Consider the following 20,778-nt stretch of genomic DNA (forward strand, 5'->3'; position numbering starts at 1 on the left):
ACACACACACACACACACACACACTTGCCATGCTAGGGATGGATTCCATGGTCTCATACATGCTACTAATGTGCTCTACCACCGAGCTATGCCTTTAGCTTTCCTGATTACCTTCCCAAATATATTGGTTGATTCAGAGATGCAGAACCAATTGTTATGGAAGGTCAATTACTTGATAAAATAATTGTAACTTACATTCTAAGGTCATAATTTAATATATGGAACTAGGCAGATTTGTGTTAAAATCTTTGCTATTAGCTCTTATAATTTTAGTTCATTTATTTCTTCAACTCTTGTAAGCCTTTCACAGGTGAGATAAAGCTGTAACTCCTACAAAATACTCATAAAGATTAAGTGAATTGTAAAATGCAAAACAATGGTGATTAGACAATAACAATAACAAGGGTTCTCTATGACCCATGCCCTCAGAGTGCTAGCCTCTGTAACTCTGAGACTATTACACATGCTACAGTGAGGATTTAGTCTTCTGTTGTCTCTGGCTCTGCTGCTTCCTTTGCACGACTGTTTCTCAGAAGTTATTACTACTGGATGCTTCCAAGATTCATCTCTATCCTTAACTACCTGACTTTCATTTTCTTATGCTTGATCATTTATTTTTCATGTATGTCTGATGATTTTAAACTTTATTAAAAACTAAAATCAGATTTTACTGCTCGTTCCAAATTAATTTAACCTATCCTTATAGTTCCATTTATCTGGGATCCGTTTATAGATTCAAGAAATCACTCTCTCCATCTCTAAAACCAACAACATTCTCTCTCAGGAGGCCCAGAAAGATCCCTTCAGTGGCTATTGTAGGAAGTAAGTCACTGAAGAAGGCACCTGCATCAGTAAAGAGCTCTGAGTCTGCTTTCCACCACAGAATAGGCACATTCATCAGAGAGAGACTCATCATGGTTCTTTGATTTCAGTAGCATCAAAAACACTCACTCTGGAATAGAAGGGCCAGGTGGTAGCATATAACTAACAACCCAAAACAAACTAGCTGTGCTTATCATAAAAGGCAGCTGGGTGAATTACTATTGAGAATGGTTCAACCTATAAGATTTTTAGCTGTGGTTAATTGATCAAGGTTTTTCTTAGGAATGAAACAATCGGCAAACTATTTGAATACTACTTGATCACTATACAGTCTAGTGATAGACGGCCGAGTTTAGTCAACTGAGCACCCAGAGCTAATTCACACACAATGAGACCCCCTGACTGAAATACAGCAAGTTGCCTGCTCTTGTCATTTCCAATATACCTACCCCTGACTATTCAGGGATCTCTCTCTCTCTCTCTCTCTCTCTCTCTCTCTCTCTCTCTCTCTCTCTCTCTCTCTCTCCCCCCCCCCCCCTCAGTGTTGGGAGGTTGAAAGAGAAGGGAGGTGGAAAAGGGTAGAAGAAAAAGGAACCCTCAATCAAAATTCTGGCTACAGGTATCTTTGTTTCAGATCATTTTCCAGTTGTTTTTTCTGCTTCTGGGAAGGATGGCATGGCACTGGGTGCAAAGACTGCTTTGGCAAGTGTGGTCTGCTAGTCACAGTAATCCTGCTAACCTGAGCACATACGGGAGCCTCTATCTCAACGTGCTCTTCCTTCAGGCTTTCACTGCATGTGCATTGTCACTGCATGTGCAGTAAGCTTATGCCATTCTGCTCTCACATCCATGCCCTCTCCTCCTCCCCTACCCTTTCTGACTTGAGGTAACTGAATGTATTCCCAAGCTCTTTTTAGTAAGCTCACTATTGGCTATGGAATAGCTACTACTTTTCAATGCTTTCTTTTATATCTTGCTACTTTGCTACATTTATTAAACCAAGAATTCTGGTAGTCTTCAAGTCTTTCCAGTATAGCATCTACAAACAAGGACAATTTGACTTCTTCATTTTCTCTTTGCATCCTTTATCCTTTCTCTTGTCTTAAAGGTCTGGCAAAGATTCCAAGCACCACACTGAGCAGGAGTGACAAGGGGAGAAGCCCACTTCTCATTTAGAGAAAATGCTCTCAGATTGTTCCTATTTATTATATTGGCTATGTATAGGTCTGCCATATGCCACCTTCACTGCGCTGAGGCAGGATCCTTCTATTACTAGTTTGCTTTATTCAGGGCTTTTATAATGAAGGAATGTTTAATTTTATCACAGGATGTTTGTTTTTGTTTTTACATTTATTGAAATGATCGTGTGATTTGGGGCTCTTGATTCTATTTATGTGCTACTGAAACATCCTTGCATTCCTGGAATGAAACTAACTTGATCATGCATGAACTTTTAAATGTACTGGTGAATTTGGCTTCAAGTATTTTACTGAAGATATTCACAGTTATGTTCATCTTGGAAACTGGGGTTCCTCATTTTTAAAACTCCCCTTTTTCCCCCATGGTCTTTCAATTGTGAAAACCTTTTTCCACAAATATAAATAACTGCCCTTTAAAAATTAAACAAGACAGGGGTTGAGAGTTGGCTCAGTGGTTAAGAGGACTGACTGTTCTTCCAGAGGTCCTGAGTTCAATTCCCAGCAACCACATGATGCTTACAACCATCTATAATGGGATCTGATGCCCCCTTCTGGTGTATCTGTAAACATCTACAGTGTACTCATATATATAAAACAAATAAATAAATCTTTAAAAAAATAAACAAAAACATACAGTAAAAAATAAGAATAATTTATGTCAGGTTTTCAACAACTGAAAATAGCTCCTTGCTTTTTTAAAAATTTAGCTGTCTTCAGACACACCAGAAGAGGGCATCAGATTCCATTATAGACGGTTGTGAGGTACCATGTGGTTGCTGGGATTTGAACTCAGGGCCTTTGGAAGAGCAGTCCGTGCTCTTAAAGGCTGAGCCATCTCTCTAGCCCTGGCTTCTTACTTTTAATAAGTAGAATTAATTTGACTATTTTATAAGCAAGTATATGTTGGCTTAGGAAGGTTAAAATCGTTTTTTAAAATCTTAAAAGTAAACAAAAATAAAAACTTAAGGTTAAAAATTTCAAAATGTAATCAGTTGATAGAATTAAATTTTTATTATTGTATTTAGTTTTGGTTTTTTGATATGATTAGAAAGACACAAAATTGGGAGGTATTGAAATGTTTGGATCCTGAAGTCACTTAAAGGCTGACCATTTTTTAGGTATTAAGTAATTGGTGAGATCCAAGTGGCTTAAGGTGAGCTAATAAAAATAAGCTCAAATAGGTGGCATATGGATCGTCTGAGAGAAGCCTGGGTAAATAGTGAGATCTCCTCTCAATCCTTACCAAAGCTCATGTGTTACTTATGGTTTCTCTTGGGCTTGAGTATCTGAGGACTGCAGTCTATAAGACAATCTGCAGTACAGGAAGCAGCTAAATAGGGAAGAAAGTGATACTGCCTCCAACAACTACCAAATTCTATTTCTGCCAATCATGTTTTCATATTACCATTTCCTGACCTGGCAGAAATTCAATCAGTGACTATCAATTTGTACCCCAATGGTCCTGCCAATACACACAGATAAGTCATTAACCCACACCGTCCAAAAAAAAAATTTAATAATAGCTAACCCAAAATAACTTTTGAAAACTGACCTACTCAAAGATATCACGTTTTAAACTGAATCTTGCAACCCAATATGGGTCAAGACTGATGTTCAAAGCCAATTGGATTGGCTGTAGTGGTAGACGCCTTTAATTCCAACACTGGGAAGATAGAGTGTGAGTTCAAGGCCAGCATGGCCTATATAATAGCAAATTCTAGGCCAGTTAGAACTGCACAGTGATGCATTATCTTAAGACAGAGACACAGATACAGACACACACCCATGCACAGTTTAGTAGACTATAATCAGCATCTTAAAAATCAATCCGAAAAAGAAAAGTATAAAAACAGAATAGATTAAAAGCCAATAAAATATTGTTTGATTAAAAACATTTAAATTATTTAAACATTTGTATATTCTCACTCAGAGGTACATTTAAGTACACATAAAATATGAAGGTGTCGTGGTGCACGCCTTTAATCCTGGCAGAGGCAGGGTTATTTCTGAGTCTACAGAGCAAGTTTCAAGGACAGCCAGGGGTACATAGAGAAACCCTGTCTTGAAAAACCAAAAAAAAAAAAAAAAAAAAGAAAAGAAAAGAAAAGAAAAGAAAGAAAAACAAAACTCAGCAACAAAAAAAGATTATGCTTAATCATAAAGTAGATTTTTTTTCTATAATTCAAAATTATCTATTGCTAAGATAGACATACTCTTTCCAATGTTCTTACTTCTGTATTATGGTAGCCAAAATACTAGACAAAAACAGGAGGCAAAATCTGTCCTGACTCATGGATTCAGATTTGAGCCCAGCAGTGGTTAGAGTGGCAGAGCAGTGTGAGGTAGAGGCTGTCTACATCACCTAGAACAGTAAGTAGAGAAAGTAGACTACAACCAAGGGCCAAGGCTAACGGTCAAAAGCCCACCTCCAGTGGCCTGCTCTGCTCTCCATGACCCACCTCCTGAAGGTTACACAGCCTCTGAAGACAACACCCCCACTCAGGAACAAAGGGTTAAAAACGAGCTTGTGAAAAGCAGTTCAGATTCAAACTACAGAAACCTCCCACAACAGCTGCCCTTCTCTGTCACCACAGCTGGTTCTTCCTTGACCTCCCAGCTCCCAACTGGAAATCGCATGTGTCCTTGGGATACTCCAATTCTTTCTGCACAATTCTCTCTTGAAGACCTACCCATTTTCATGCTTTCAAACAGGCTGGGACATAGATCATAGAAGCTTACGTTGGGATTTACTAATGTAGAGGAGAACAATTCTGGGCAAGTATGGCCAAGAGAGAGATATATGTCAAAGGAGAGTGGAACCCAAAATGGACTGTCCACACAGGTAATTAAGTCACCAGGGTTATACAGAAAGTTGAGATAAAGCTTTAAATGGGAACTGGACATCTCCATTCTCAGGGAGCAACCAAGAGTTCAGAAGCAAACTCTGTAAGATGTCCAAAGATCCATTTTGCAAGCGACATAGCAGTGCTGATGTTAAAATACAATGGCACCTAAAAGAATACTGGATCTAGCCTTTTAGGGTTTTGGCACATCTCCATCCTATCTCCCACTGTGCCATAAAAAGAGTAATCAAGCCCATCTGAAGGCTGCTGAGAGAACATCTGAATAAGATGCTTCCAAACACTGTACACAAGGTAGGAAGAAAAAACAAACTAATAAAGCCATGTGAATAGTCATCCCTGGACTAACCCATACTAAGTGGGGGGTTTTGTTGTTGTTGCTGCTGCTGTTTGTTTGTTTGTTAATGAGTATGACAGTACTAAGACTTTAAAAGGTATTCCCAAAGTAGGTAATTCAAAGCAGGAAGGGGTAAATTCAGTAATGTACGGTAGATACAGAGTGAAATCTCTAAGAATCTAACTCACTGGACTCACAAAACCATCTAATTATCAACTAGGCTCCACGAGATTTGTGCTGCCTAAGGCAATGCTCTAGGCAATCCATTATAAGGACATTGCTTTACTAATCTCTATTTGAAGTACATTAAACACAAACTTTAAACACGCTACACATATAAAAATAGAAGTTAATACTTTTTTCTCAAACTCCAACAGCACTTTGCAGATGACACTCTTAAGACCAGTGCTTTAAAGGGATGCAGATAGTGTTTGAGCGAATGGAAGGGCATAAAGTTAACCTAAGCAATAACCTGGAGGTGGCAATAAAACTTATAAAAAGATAAAATCAAACTTATAACTCTGAATGTCTTATAACTGTAAGAGAACCTAGGCAACTTCATATAAATTATAAACACTGAGGTGCCAGACATGTCCTTAATCCAACCAAACAAATCCATTATTGCAGCAGAAGCTAGCATAAGGTAGCTTCAAAGGACACCGAGCAAGTCTGAGGACATCACAGAATGTTTCTTCTCCTGGTGACTACTCACCTGAATAAAATGTGTTGATTTTGGCAAGTTCCTTTTCACAGGTTTGGAAAAACTTTTCTTCAAACTTGGCAAAATATCTCTTAACTGTATCCTCATCTGTAACTGAAAAGCAAGAAAAAACATTCAAATTTAGGGCAGAAGGCCAACTGGGGAAAGTAGGGTAAAAATGAGATTAGTCTTCTTAGTCTTTGGAACGGCAAGTAGATGCCTGTATGTAAGGACCTGGAGTGGGAAGAGGCTAGTGCAGGCGCACTGCTGCTCTAAGTCACCACGGCAAGAAGAGAAATGCTCTGAGACTTCCTAAGAGGGAGAGCCTTCTAGAGGCAGTTAATCAAGAAGGTTCAAGGGCTAGCAGATGAAATGAGTAGAATTCAGTTAATCAAAAGGAAAATTAAATGCTTCAGAGGAAAAAAAAAAAGCAATGAAGATATGAAGAAAAGAAAGTGCAGCATGTTTCCGGGAAAATCGGTTAGATTTGTATTTTATGTTATACCGGCATTCACTTATTTTTATTTTAGCTGTACAGAGGAGGTGGTGTGGTCTAATGGTCCACAGTTTTGGTCAGAAGCATCCCAGTAACATAATGACTCAAACAAGTCACCTGTACAGTGGGTAAATGACAGCTGACACCTTCAGGTCAGAAGGTGACTCCTAGAAATGTCACCTAGTCACTTTGTGTGTCAATATGGCTTGTCAGATCTTTCTGTCTTCTAGGATCATAAATATCTGTATCATAAATCTAGATATTTTAAAAACATCAAGTGGGCCAATGATATATGTCTTTCTGTAGGCTAGATCTACTTTGTGAGTTTTGTCCTAGAACCTACAAACTATTAAATCTACTGAAAATGCAGAATAAAGAGCTTCAGGGGCCTCCAAGACCATTTTTTTTTTCCATGTAAGATTTGACTAAACTTCCAAATGTTAACAAAATATAGAAACTTTCCATTTTTGGACCTAGAGCACCTTAACTTTAGATGTACAGAAAAGGAGTGGGCTCCCTTCCATCCCCAAACTCCTAGAATGTTAGTGCATTCCCAGAAACCTTTAAATATTCAACCTGTGTAAAAAAAATAAATGAAATGTCGTTTCCCTAAGAAACATGATACATACACAACACACACACACACACACACACACACACACACACACAGACACACACACACACACACACGCACATATATATACCCTCAGCACTACAAATACTTTAAAGAGAGATAAAAGGGCCTAACAGTTTTAAAGGGCTGTCATATCTCACCTCACACAGTGAGATGGCTCAGTGAGCAGAGGTGCTGGCCTCCAAGGCTGAGAGTTCCTGTAGTACAAACAGTGGAGAGAGAACAGACTGCCCAAGCTGTCTACAGCTGGCAAGTGTGTCCCTCCTAAATAACTAAGTATAACAAAAGAGCCTTTTAAAGGTTATCAAATCTATTCATTTAATTTAAGTCTAAGCATACAATGTGGATCCTTGTATTGATTCTTCAAAAATACACGGATGACTACTTTATGTTCTCAGGTAAATGTAGCAATTAAGGTTTAACAAAGGCTAGCTGCTCAAGGCCACTGAGAATCATTTTCTTTTCAAAGCATAAAGCAGGCCCCAGCTTTTTAAGGAAGCTGACCCTGAGTTAAGGAAATTCCATGGTAACAGATGCTGTGCTTAGAATAGCATCCTGCTCCACCTAATTGAAAATAAGAGCAATAAAAATATTTTCTATATTTTTCATTTTAATTTTACTACCTATTGTTAAAAAAGAAATCCCCAAAGCAGAGAGGGGCTTGGTTATATATATTTCCTGTACTTCTCTACTAACATTAAGATAAAGTAGCAAAGTCCAGCAAGGTAATTTAAATATAGCTTCTATTCTTAAGAATAATCTTAAACACATATAGAAGTTACATATTCAGGAATATCAACTATGCAAAACATTGCCAAGGACTTAGAAACAAAGATGTCCATCTATGCATTAATGTGAACATTCTGCTTTTTTACTTCGACAGCTTCTTCCAGCAGTCTGTTATCTCTATTCACATACAACTTAACTGCCATGAATCACAACAGAATACTGTAAGGTTTCAGCAACACAGGGAAGTCAGAGCTGAGAGTAAAGAGGAGACACCGTAAGGAACAACAGCAAGGGCAGCTGAGCAGAAGAAATCCATGAACACCGCTGCTGCTGTCGTTCTCTAGGATTCAAAGACCTGATCCATACAGGAACTGGAGGCAAACCACGGGTAGAAGATTAGGAAAAGACAGAAAGAACAGAGGCCCAAACAGACTTGGACATAAAAGAATGGATTATACAGAAGTCTCTCATAAACACTACACAAAATATGGAAACCATAAATAAATGATTAACACATCTACAAAATGAAGTATTTCTCTTTAAAAATGCCATAAGTGCAGTCAAAAAAGAAGTGGGAGAGGGAATTTTATATGTGCAGCACTTGATAAAAGATTTATATTCAAAATTTACACTCAGAGTGGGGAAATGGTTTGGCAAGTAAGAACACTTGAGTTCAGATCCCCAAATCCCAAGCAAAATTTATTTTAGAAAATGTTTATAAGTCAATATTAAAATTATTCTTAATTTCTTAATAAAATGGGCCAATTAAAGCAATTCATAAAAAATGACAAGCAGCCATTAAAAAAATTGAAAGGAGGCTCAACATTAAAATTCCAAATAAATTCAAGATCTGAAATATAAAATGAAAGTTCACTGTCAGATTGGGAATGATTTTAAAATAGTAATATCGCTTTGGCAATGATAAGGGTAAATCAACACTCTCGCTCCCTGTCGATAGCTATGTGAATCTGTAGTCTCTTTAGGAAGATAGTTTGGCAGTAGTTATCAAAATGTTCGGTATGCTCAATCCTACTCATAGAAAAAACACTCTAAAAGAATCTGCACAAAATAATGTTATCTGTACGGATTTCATTCACCATTATTTTTTAATAGTAAAAGAGAAGACAAATGGGGTCCAGTAGTTATGCTATAGCAGTAATTTTTAAGTATATATGACTTTTGGTCAGTTGTGTCAGATAAGGCTGAGTATCTCCTTCCCAGCTAACAACCACCAGAAACTCATTAAAGAGGAACATGAACACAAGCTTTGTACTATCTATGAAAAGCAAATGGCCACAGAATTAACTGCTGATGTTCTGGCTGAAGACTGGATGGGTTGTGTGGTCCAAATCAATGGTGGGAATGACAAACATAGTTTTCCCATGAATCAGGGTGTCCTGACCCACAGCAGAGTGTGCCTGCTGCCGAGACGGGCATTTTTGAAATAGACCAAGAAGAACTGGAAAGAGGAAGCACAAATCTGTTTGTGGATGTCAACTGAGTATTCTTAACTTGATTATTGTTAAAAAATAAAAACAAAAATAGGAGAGAAAGCTATCCTAGGACTGTGCCTAGGTGGATAAAGCTCCCAAAGAGCCTGCAGAATCCGAAAAATTTTCATTCTTTCTAAAGATGTTCTCCAATGTTGTCTGAAAGACCTTAAACAAAAAAGGTAAGATGTCCAGGACCAAAGCAACTGAGTAAGGTTCGTATCGTTACTCCATGTGTCCAACAATCAGGTGCTCTCCAAGAGAAGTATGCACTCTTAACCTCTGAGCTATCTCCTCAGCCCTAGGACTGATACTCTTACAAGAAGAAAACGGCACCGGAAAACTCCCTCCTTCCCCCATCATACGGTGGAAAGGCAATGTTACCGACTGTTTCTGGAAGCCAAGAAGCTTCACCAGAATCCGAGCCTTGCAGTATTTTGATCTTGATCTTTGAGCCTTTAGAACGATGAAATAGTAAATATCCTTTGCTTATACCGCCTAGCCCGTGACTTCTGTAATAGCAGCCTGAGCAGACTTAATGAGTCAGATGTGTCCTAAGCTCAAAAATTAGTCACAACCCCACACACAAACACTAAGCTCAATTCAAAGAGAGCTAGCGTGAAAAAAGTACCAATCTTGGTAAGACATCAATATATCCTATGCTGACTAGCATTAACATAACAGGAAAAAAATAAAGTGTGCAAAAAAAAAAAAATAGAGAACAGATGAAGAATTCTTGAGAGAGCACTGCTGGAGAGTTCCCTTTACTCTGGGTTAAGCAGTCAATTATGCTAATACACAGAGTCTGAGTTCTACATTTGTACAACTGTTATAGCTACTTCACATTTGTGGGTGACAGACAATTTTTCATCCGGCCTGCCATGCTCTTTAAGAATACCAATCAAGGCAAACAACCACCACGGCTCAAAATTCACCATCTAATAAGCGCTTTACAACCACTCTCGGGAAGATTTTAATTTTATACCAAAGAAGTCGTTTAATCTTTTAATGCAGTACCTGGGTTAGCTAGATCAACACGAAACCTCTCCAGCCCAACTTACAGCTTCTGTGAACTGCATTCCATTTCTGGTATTTCATAAAATGCTTATGAAAAGAACAGCCCTAATTTCCAGATTTGTGTGATGCCTAGGTTATGGACTTTGCCTCCATTATTTAAGTCCTATGTCAAACATATTATCAGCATGTGCTCCATATATTATTTCTGAAATGTAAATGTTGAAATTATTTTAATATTATGAGGATGATTTAGTTTGTGATGATTTATTAATGTTCAAAGTCAACAACTGATGAGGGAGTGGCTGGAAGGATAAAGCCACACAAGCCTGAGGACTGATGCTTGGATCCCGAGCCCAAGTAAAAGCTGGGACAATATGAATACTGCTTTTTACCACAGCACCTGGAGACAGAAAAATAAGATCTCTGGGGCAAGCTGGCTACCGAGACAAGCTGGAACTGGCGAGTACAACTTACAGGAGTTGGTTCTTTCCTTTCATCGTATGGGATTCAAGACCCCACCTCAGGCCACCACTGGTTGGCAGTGGCATCTTTATCTGCCAAGCCTTCTTACCCTGCTGTGGTTTTTTAGGTCTTATTTTCAATGGTGGACAATCTGCTTTCTAGAACTTTTCTGTTGTTATAATTGACTTAACAGGTTACTATACTCTAATGGGTAGAGGCCATGAATACTGCCAGAATATCTTTCAATGTCTAGGACAGCAATCCTTCCCTGCCCTTGTCCCTTGCAAACAATACCTCCAAATGTGTGAGGCTGAAAACTCTGTTTTGCAGCAAGGAAGCTTTACTAACTAGTGAGGGGACTCAGGCTATGGTCCAGTGTTACACTAACAATGCAGTTCTGAGGGAGCCTCTAGGATCAGTGCTCTAGAGCACACTCCTGGAGGCCCTGACTTTACTGTCACCATGACTACCTCTGCATTTTCACTGCAGTCTACATGCAGTTACTTCTTATTTTATTCTTATCAGAATGCTTTAAAACTTTTAAATATGTGCTGATCAAAAATAGGAAGAATATTTAGTGTTACTGGTTTCATGCTTTTAAGAAAACTAGTTGGAGCTTTTAAGAGTGTGAAATTTATAACGAGGAATAACTAACTTAAAATTCTTTTTTTTCCCCAGAAACTATACTACATCCACAGAAGGGAGGATAAATTATAAAAAGCATATTGCAAATACGATTCCAACGATAAAAATGTTACTCTAAAATCACTGGTGTAGTAGAAATGGGAATAGACTGGGAGTTCTTCATTCAACAATACTAAGTCCCTCCTACACACCAGGCAATGTGGCAGTTGTGATGAGCAAAATACATTAATTCTGCTCTCACAGAGTACAGCCTACTTAGGAAAAAGATGCCAATTAACGTTAACATGGATTCTGAAAAAAGGGCAAAAGAGAAAAACAAACTAAAAAAGCTCCAGTAGTGAGACCATATCAAGTCTAAAAGGACCAGGAGAAGAGATTGGGGGGCGGGGGGTGTCTCTGAAGAAGTGTCCTTAGAGATGAAGTCTGCAGGGTATTTAGTCATTCAATGGAGCAGCAGAGGGTCCAAGCATCAAGAGCAGTATCAAGATGCCAAAGGAGGAAATGGATAAAGTAAATCTGAGAGTCTGAGTTTGTCAGGGGACCAGGGAACCATGGTGACTGTTGAAGCTAGGAGGGAGGCAAGGCGTGACCAGGCAAGGCCTCAGGAAGACTAGCTTTCCTTCTGAAAAGAATGATTACCACAGAGGGGTAATTATGAGCAGATCTGTTTTCTAAATGAGAGCTAGAGAAGAGCAATCAGGCACAGCACAGAAAATATCATGAGGAAGACAGCAGTCTGCACTATAGTGAGGATGAGAAGTGGAGCAGTTACATCACAAGCCAGCCTGTGGGGCGGGGCTGGGTGTGGTCAGGGCTATGGGGTCTGTCAAAGAACCTCTTATCTGTTCCTTTTCTCAATGTAACCACACTGAAGAAAGCCTCTCTTTACTTCAAATTAAGAACTGTTTTACAGATAAAATTAACGTTTCTCACAACAGATTTTGTTGCCCATTGCCTAAGAGTTTGATGATTCTCTACATTCTCTCTTTAAAAGGGTGGACATTTGAATAGGTAATCTCAAAAATTCTTTCTTATCTTCAAATTTTTTATTCCATAATTTAAATTGCTAATTTGTGCAAACTGATCTGAATTCTGCCTGGCTTCTGTGGTCCTAAATAGGAATCTCTGAGCTGAGTCTGTCTCTGAGGTTTTATCACATAAAGTTCTAACCAAATGTGGCTTTAAATGTTCTTGGCAGAACACAGAGCAAAAAGTCTTTGAAATCATAGTAGTGATATGTAACAAATGAAATTAATCTCATCTGTAGTAGCTTTAATACAATCTAATATATTAATTATGCTAATAAATGTGTGCCTGATATCTGCTAGACAAACAAGTTTCCATGTGAAATACTGACAAATATATCCAAACAGGGCATCACTCAACAGTAAAATGAGCTGGTGAGCCTAGCGATTTTCACAAGTTTTTTGCTCTTGTAACGCCTAAAAGATTTGAGCCTATCTTACACTTTTCTAAGTTAAGACTAAGGATATATAACAATTTAAGTAGTTAGAGACAATGTAATTTCTGTTGGGGTGTGATTAAAACAACACTGTGAGAAAAAAATCTAATGGAATTTAAATGCACAGTAATTTAATCACTACCTCCAAAATTCACTATTACTTTCAAATACACAAATAAAAGGACTAGGGACACAAGGCAGCAGTAGAGCACTTGCCAAGCAAGTCTATGGCCTTAGGTTCAATACTCAGTACTGCAGAAAAACCAAAAGCACTTGTCAAACACATGAAAACAAGATCATTTAACACTGAAATTCATATATGTTTTCTTCTTGAACTTATATTTCCATTCTATTCAGATTACAAATTTTATGTTAATATATTTTTATGTTTAGTCATTTACTGAACATACCACCGTATTTCCTCGGCATTAAATATTCATATGAATTAAAATTTAAATACTAAAACTTTTCTAAATACTACCTTTTAAATATTAAAATTTCTCCTGCACTGAGCTAACACAATTATTAGAATGTACTATATCAAAACAACATTAATATTTACAAATATTAAGGATAAAATGGCATCATTAAGGATATGAATATAAATCTCATATTGAAATGGATGGAGCTCCTTCTCCAAACTCATTCATAAATCCTTTGGTTACTAGAAAGATAAATTTTATTTACTTGCAAGAATAATGGATATTATATTGCCAGCACATTCTAAATGGTGTGAAAGATCATCTCTCCCATTTTGGAAGTCGTATCCATGTGAGCAGAAACTTTGTACACACAAATGATTAGTATATACAAGCAAATAATTACAACAGGCATTCTCTCCTCTGCCCCCCAAATGTTGGCTATGTGCCAGGTACCAACCTGCTGATTAGAGACATAGTGACTGAGAAAACAAACTCAGTTTCTGTACTTTGAGAGAAAACAGACACTAAGTAAGTAATCAGAAGAGCCGTTTAATAATGAAAGGAAAGCACAGGAAAGGAGAATACATGCCCAAAGGTGCTAACACATAATGAAGAGTTCAAGTAGGCCATGCAGAGGACAGACATGCAGTTGAGTTATGAAGGAGAGAATGAAGGGTGTAGGTAGGAAGAACTAAGAGAAATGAGACCAGGCCAGGCTAATAATATGGTCTGAAGCAATTTTAGCAAAGTTATTATGAGTAGTAAAAGGTAAAGAGACTGAGCCTCATAGTACAGAACTCCTAACTGCTGGGGCTTTGCCCATCAGATTCAACTGTTGAAGCTCTAACCCTCAATATATTATTCAGAAGCAGGGCCTTTACAATTAATTGGGTTTGGGTAAGATCAAGAGGGTAGAACTCATATTAAAAAAAGAGAGAAAAACAAGATAACTCTTTGCTGGCACAAACCAAGGACAACATACCAAGAAGACAACATACCAAGAAGAGAGACTTCACTAGAACCCAGCCATTTCCAATACCCTGAGATCTTGGACTTCCAGCCCCCAAAACTATGACAAATAAATGTATACTGTTTAAGCTAGTGAGTCTGTGATAATGTGATTCAGCTGCCACCTCACTAAATGTGGGGCTAAGAAAGAACAAGGAGAATTTCCAGGAGCCAAAAACATAGAAAAAAATCTGCAAGTGTTCTGAGTACTGAAACAAAAGCCCATACAGCAAAGGTGCCTGGAGACATGCTGACTGGTGAAATAACACAAGTATCCTAGTTAAACAGTGCTTAATGCGGTATAGATCCACCTCTGACATGCTTTCTCTTAAGGAGCTTCATGAACCACACTGCTACAGTAAACCCTCATTTTACTTGGTCATTCAACTTGTTTTCAGTAAGAGAGCACACCTTATTGCCACACCAGAATATACTTAAGCCTTGAAGCCATGCAGAGGAATTGATGTCTACCTCCAGGTTAAGTCGCTGTCACCAAATGAATCAGTTTGTGTGTAGAGAAGTTCAGATAAGAGCTTAATGTCTACAGTTAGGCACAAGACTATATAACCCCTGGCTCCCTGATTCTTTCTAGAAGACTGATGTGAACATATATTTATATCTGATAGGACCTGAGACAGACCATTGTTATTCCAATCAAGATTAACTTTATCTGAGAATAGAAGATACTTAATCCTACTTTTTTCTTTATTGATCAATCTTAAGTTAATGAAATAAAAAACAGAAAGGTGTACTCTATGTATGAAGGGCTGCAATTCTTACCTTCACTGATTTTTTTTTTCTAAAGAACTACTATTCTTTTGCTTACTCAAAATCATATTAATGCTTTAAGTCTTATTACATTTTTTTTTAACTCTGATGCTTTCTAAACATTAAGCAAAAGATGCTACTTCCTATCAAAAAAGGGGCGGAGGGAGGAATGAAACAAATGGGGATAGTAGTTTAAGTCAAGTACTTTGCTTTACAAAATGCCTTGTTAGGATATAGACAGTTCACACTTTGGTCTGCCTTATCGTCAGCTTACAGTATTGGATAGCCCCAAGGTTTACTGTGTATTGCCTCTATGTGTGCAATGCCTCACTGTCTCCTCTTTGCTCTCAAGCCCACTACTTCCATGAGGCCCCAGATGCCTTGCGGTGCTCCTAGGTGTTCTACTCTGTTCCCACTGTGCTGCTGTCTGCTTCCTCTAGTCACTTACAGAAGGGAGCGTCACTAGAGGTCCATCCCCCAGCTCCAACCTTAAAGGATTCCTTTCTTTCTCACACTCAGAACCAAGCTAGTGACCTGCAGAAAAGGACGGGTGCTTTCCCACTAGAATTGTCTCAGGTCTTCAATGTACCATGCTCCCAACTCCAGATCCTCACATACACTTTTCCTTTATAGGGGAAACTTCCCAGCTATCCCTAGCTAATTCATCCTCTAAATGTCAGCTAAAACATATGTACCTTAAGGCAACGCTCTCTGACTCTCATACATTATATGAAATTCTCCTATTAAAACTCTGGTTCTAAGCCAAGCATACTTTAATCCCAGTGCAGGAAGCAGAGGAAAGTGGATCTCTGAATTCAAGGCCAGCCTGGTCAACAGGGAGTTCTAGACAATCATGGCTACATTTAAAACAACAACAACAACAAAAGCCTAGGCTGAAAAATTATAAAGCAACAAAAATCTACTACATCATTCCTTCTTTACAGAAGGACACATTTAAAAGTCACTGCTGAAACCAGCGAGATAATGTTTAGTGAATGAAGGTGTTTGATGTGCAAGACTAATGCTTGAGTTTCATCCCTGAAACCCACATAAAGATAGACAGAGAAAACCAAGTCCACAAAGTTGTCTTCTACCCATGTGTCATGGCATGCACTCCCCTCCCCTCAACATAATGTACTTAACACAGTAATTTCAAACTCTGACCTTAAGTGTACGCGTGGTATGACATGCCTGGGAAACTAGCACAGAGTAGATGGAAACAGAGGTTTACAAGTGAGATCCTATCCTGATATCTACAGTGAGTTCTAAGTGGATCTGAGATATAGCGAGACTCTTATCTCAAAGAGGAAGAAAAAAGTCACCATTAGGTTTCAGGCTCTACGAAGACAAAGCAAGTGTCTGTGTTGCCCATTTCTAGATCCTTGGTGTCTCCTGCCTCATGAGCACTTGCAACTGGATGCTATATAATGGGCAGATGTGAAAATAAAACCATGTGACCACGTCCATCCAAGAAATAATGAAGCGTTTCATGTAAAGGATGGGATTGAAACTGGCCTTTAGAGTCCTTTGCAGTTTTTTATTATAATAGATTTTAATATTTCAAGTATTAGAATTAGAATGCAATGGGGCTATATAATAAAACTATTCTGAACAAAATTTATCATTTATTCTTATTTATAGATCTATTTTTTTCCTGGGCATGGTGGTACAACACCTTTAATCCCAGCATTTGGAAGGCAGAGCCAGGTGGACCTCTGTGAATTCAAGGCCAACCTAGTCTGCAAATAGAGTTCCAGGACAGCCAGGGCTACACAGAAAACCCTGTGTACAAAACAAAAACAAAAACAAAACAAAAAAAGGTCTGTTTTTAAAAACTGTTGTTGTAGAGTTATTAAAAGCATTAATTATCATATTATAAATGAAGGGAATGAAGAATTCAAGTTAAGAGAATGCTTCAGTAATCAGATGCTATCATTAGATCTAGCTATAAAATATTAAATGTAATGATCAAATCAGTCATCCACTACATATTAAGGTTTTGGTCAGTGATGGGCCACATATACCACAGTAGATCTTTAAGATTATAATGAAGCTGAAAAACTACTGTGCAAGGACAATGAAGTCAACATAACTTCCAGGAACATCATATCATTTATGTTGATGGTAGTGTTCTGTAAACAAACTGCCTGTATTACATGTGAAGGTACAGAACATAATTGTGTACAATATATAGTCACTGATGATAACATGTTACTGGTTTATGTATTTATTGCATATACTTTTTACCATTTTTGAGTGCACTCCTACTTGTAAAAGTTTACTGTAAAACTTTACCCCAGTGTTGTTTATATCTCTGTGAGTACACACTAAACGCATGTGTGCGCATGTATCACAGAATAATCTCAGGTATTGGTCCTTGCCTTTGTCTTCTACCTGTTTTGAGACAGGATCTCCTGTTGTTCCACCCCTTCTGTCCCTGACTGCCATCTCACCTGCCACAGGAACACTGGAATGAATTATAGGAACACTGACTGCATCCACTCCACATGAGTTCTGGGGAAACAAACGCAGGTCCCAGACTTGTATGGCAGTGCTTTACTCACTGAATCATCAGGTTTTCCATTTCTCAAGGGACTACATCAAGTAACTGACCTATAGCATCTGTGTTTATGTTAGGACTCTATAATAATCTACACAATGAGATCACCTGATGACACATTTCTCAGAACTATTTCTGCTATTAAAAGACACATGCATGACTAGACAGAGTGTGGTGGCACATGCCTTTAATTCCAGCCCTGGGAGGCAGAGGCAGGTGAGACTCTATAAATTGGAGTGAGCCTTGTTTAAAAGAGAGAGAGAGAGAGACAAAGAGACAGAGAGAGAGAGAGAGACAGAGAGAGAGAGACAGAGAGAGAGAGACAGAGAGAGAGAGGCAGAGAAAGAAACAGAGAGAGGCAGAGAGATGGGGCAGGAACTATATACTTTTAAGTTCTGGTGTAGTAGTATTATACAATTACTTGTCTTGCAGAGGACCTTGGTTCAATTCCCAGAATCCACCTGCCAGATCACAACCATCTAGTTCTAGGTTATCTGATGAACTCCTCATGCACCAAGTATTTCTCAAAAGTATATGCAATTGGTGCATATAAGTAAGTGCAGGCAGAACACTCACACATAAAATAAAAATAAATTAAAAAATTAGGGCTGGTGAGATGGCTCAGTGGGTAAGAGCACCCGACTGCTCTTCCGAAGGTCCAGAGTTCAAATCCCAGCAACCACATGGTGGCTCACAACCATCCGCAACGAGATCTGGTGCCCTCTTCTGGAATGTCTGAAGACAGCTACAGTATACTTACATATAATAAATAAATAAATCTTTAAAAAAAAAATTAAGATAAGGTCTCACTATGTAGCCTTGGCAAACCTGGACCTCACTATGTGGACCAGGCTGGCCTCATACAAATAATAGACAAATACTTTAAAAAGCATACTAGAAATAAAATTCTGAACAATAATTAAAGACTCAAAGGGTTTTTACCCCTACTCATATTTCACTGATATATTAAACTCAAAACTATTCTAGTTAAAAAAAAAAAAAAAAAAAAGTAAGAGGATCACGTTCAGTCCTGTCTTCCCAACTGAATTAGCAGACGTGTCTGGTTTTGTTTGGAATACATGCTACTTGATGGAATTGTTTAGCTAATATTTTCTTTCTTTTGAAATCTGGTGTTAATTGGAAATCAATTTTTCTTAAGTCTAAACAAGTTAAATGTCTAGAGAGAACCATAATGTAATACTCAAATCTGTCTAAAACCATTTTGAAACACTATTTAATCAGTTTTCAAATAGACTTGAACTATTAAATACAGAGCAGACACAGTCTGTCTGACAATATGTACTTCTGAACTGAAGTGTGTGTCTGCACTCAGATATTACTGAGAGGCACCACAACATTCCCATGAGTAGCCAAGGTAACCACCTCATTCTTCTTGAATCAGGGTCACTTTCTGGTCATAAAATAACATCTTTATTGCTAAGATGACAGACCCTAGGCTGCATTTCACAGTTTTACCCACTCACAGATCTTGACCATACTCCTGCATAGTCATTTCCACAATACCAAAGCTTACTGTCGGTGCTTCCTACTGAAGCCTACCAACTAATATGATTTCAGAATCCTAACCTCCAGTCCAGCACTCACTGATCCCCAGACTAGTCAAGCATACTGATCTCTGCCCACTGTATCTCATCTGCACCTTAAGCTTAAAAAAAAAAAAGGTAAATTTCTGATTAATACAACTAAACAGTGTTGTAGCATTTGTATTGTACTAGATCCCACCCGTTTGCCATAATTTTCTGAGTTGTCCTACATGCAAGTGCATGTTCTTAATGTCTGTCTTCCAACACACCAATACCTAATAATGTAAAAAATAAATATTTTTTTTAAAAAAGGACTGATGAACACTAATGATCACAGAAAATATGCACAAAGAGATTGTCAATCATGTAATGCAATACTACAAAAGAGTCACAGATCTTAAGTTTACCAAGAAGAGGATGCTTCAATCCCACTTAGAAGAGAGAACAAAATAATCATAGGAGGTAGAGGGAGGGACAGACTTCGGTGGAAGGGGGAGGGGAAAGGGGAGACAGGATCAGGTGGTGGTGGTGGGGCGCAGGAGAAGCCCAGAAGGCCAGGAGAATGAATGAAAATTTTAGCTTTTAGGGTGGGGATGGGAAGAAACCTCTAGAAAAGTCCCAGAGACCTGGGATGTGAGAGGCTCACAGGACTCAATGCAGGTGGTCTTAGCCAAAATGCCTAACAGTGGATTGGTGGAACCTAAAGAGACCACCTCCAGTAGATAGACAGGCCCCCCAGTGGAGGGATAGGGTCACCAACCTACCTTCAAAATTTTTGACCCAGAATTGTTCCTGTCTAAAAGAATGCAGGGACAAAAATGGAGCAGGGACTGAAGGAAAGGCTGTCCAGTGATTGGCCCAACTTGGGTTCCATCTCATGTGCAGGCACTAATCCCTGACACTATTCTATGTTGTACTTGCAGACAGGAGCCTGGCATGGCTGTCCTCTGAGAGGCCCTACCAGCAGCTGACTGAGACAGATGCAAACACAGCCAACCACTGGACCTCTATGGAAGAGTTAGGGGAAGGATTGAAGGAGCTGAAGGGGAAGGCAACCCGAAAGGAAGACCAACAGTGTCAACTAACCCGGAATCCTGGGAGCTCCCAGAGACTGAGCCACCAACCAAAGAGCAAACACAGGCTGGTCGGAGCTCTCCCTCCTTGGCCCCCCGCCCCGCCCAGCACATATGTAGCAGAGGACTGACTGCCTTGTCTAGCTTCAGTGGGAGAGGACATGCCTAATACTGTAGAGACTTGGTGCTCCAGGGAAGGGGGGTGCTGGGAGGGAGTACCCTCTCAAAGGCAACAGGGAGAGGAATGCAGTAAAGAACTCTAGTGGGGACCAGGAAGGAGGGCCAACATTGGGAATGTAAATAAATAAAGTAATTAATTTTTAAAAAGACTACAGAAGGGCCAATGTCTCAAAACACAAGCTGTTTCTTCTAGTAATGTGTTACAAAAAGAAACATAATGGAGAATTTACAACTTCAGATGGCTCTGACTATCCATCCAGAGAGATGAAGACATGGTGGACAGAGAAAAGGAGTATGTTACCTAGTCTCCTAACTAAAGGGAAACAGATTCTAAACTCTCAAAAAATAACAAAGGAAAGGGAAGGAAAT

The 20,778-nt window shown here is 38.7% G+C and overlaps 1 protein-coding gene across 1 annotated transcript in view; it reads right to left on the reverse strand.

The window, feature by feature from the left end:
• The window catches only part of Xpr1 (xenotropic and polytropic retrovirus receptor 1), a 144,880-nt gene that overhangs the window by 67,207 nt on the left and 56,895 nt on the right, over positions 1-20,778 (reverse strand). The window contains exon 3 of the mRNA XM_021176967.2: positions 5,932-6,033. Coding sequence (XP_021032626.1) covers positions 5,932-6,033 — 102 coding nt within the window. The remainder of the gene's footprint in view (positions 1-5,931; positions 6,034-20,778) is intronic.

Source organism: Mus caroli, chromosome 1 (genome assembly GCF_900094665.2).
Source record: "Mus caroli chromosome 1, CAROLI_EIJ_v1.1, whole genome shotgun sequence".
Lineage (NCBI taxonomy): Eukaryota > Metazoa > Chordata > Mammalia > Rodentia > Muridae > Mus > Mus caroli.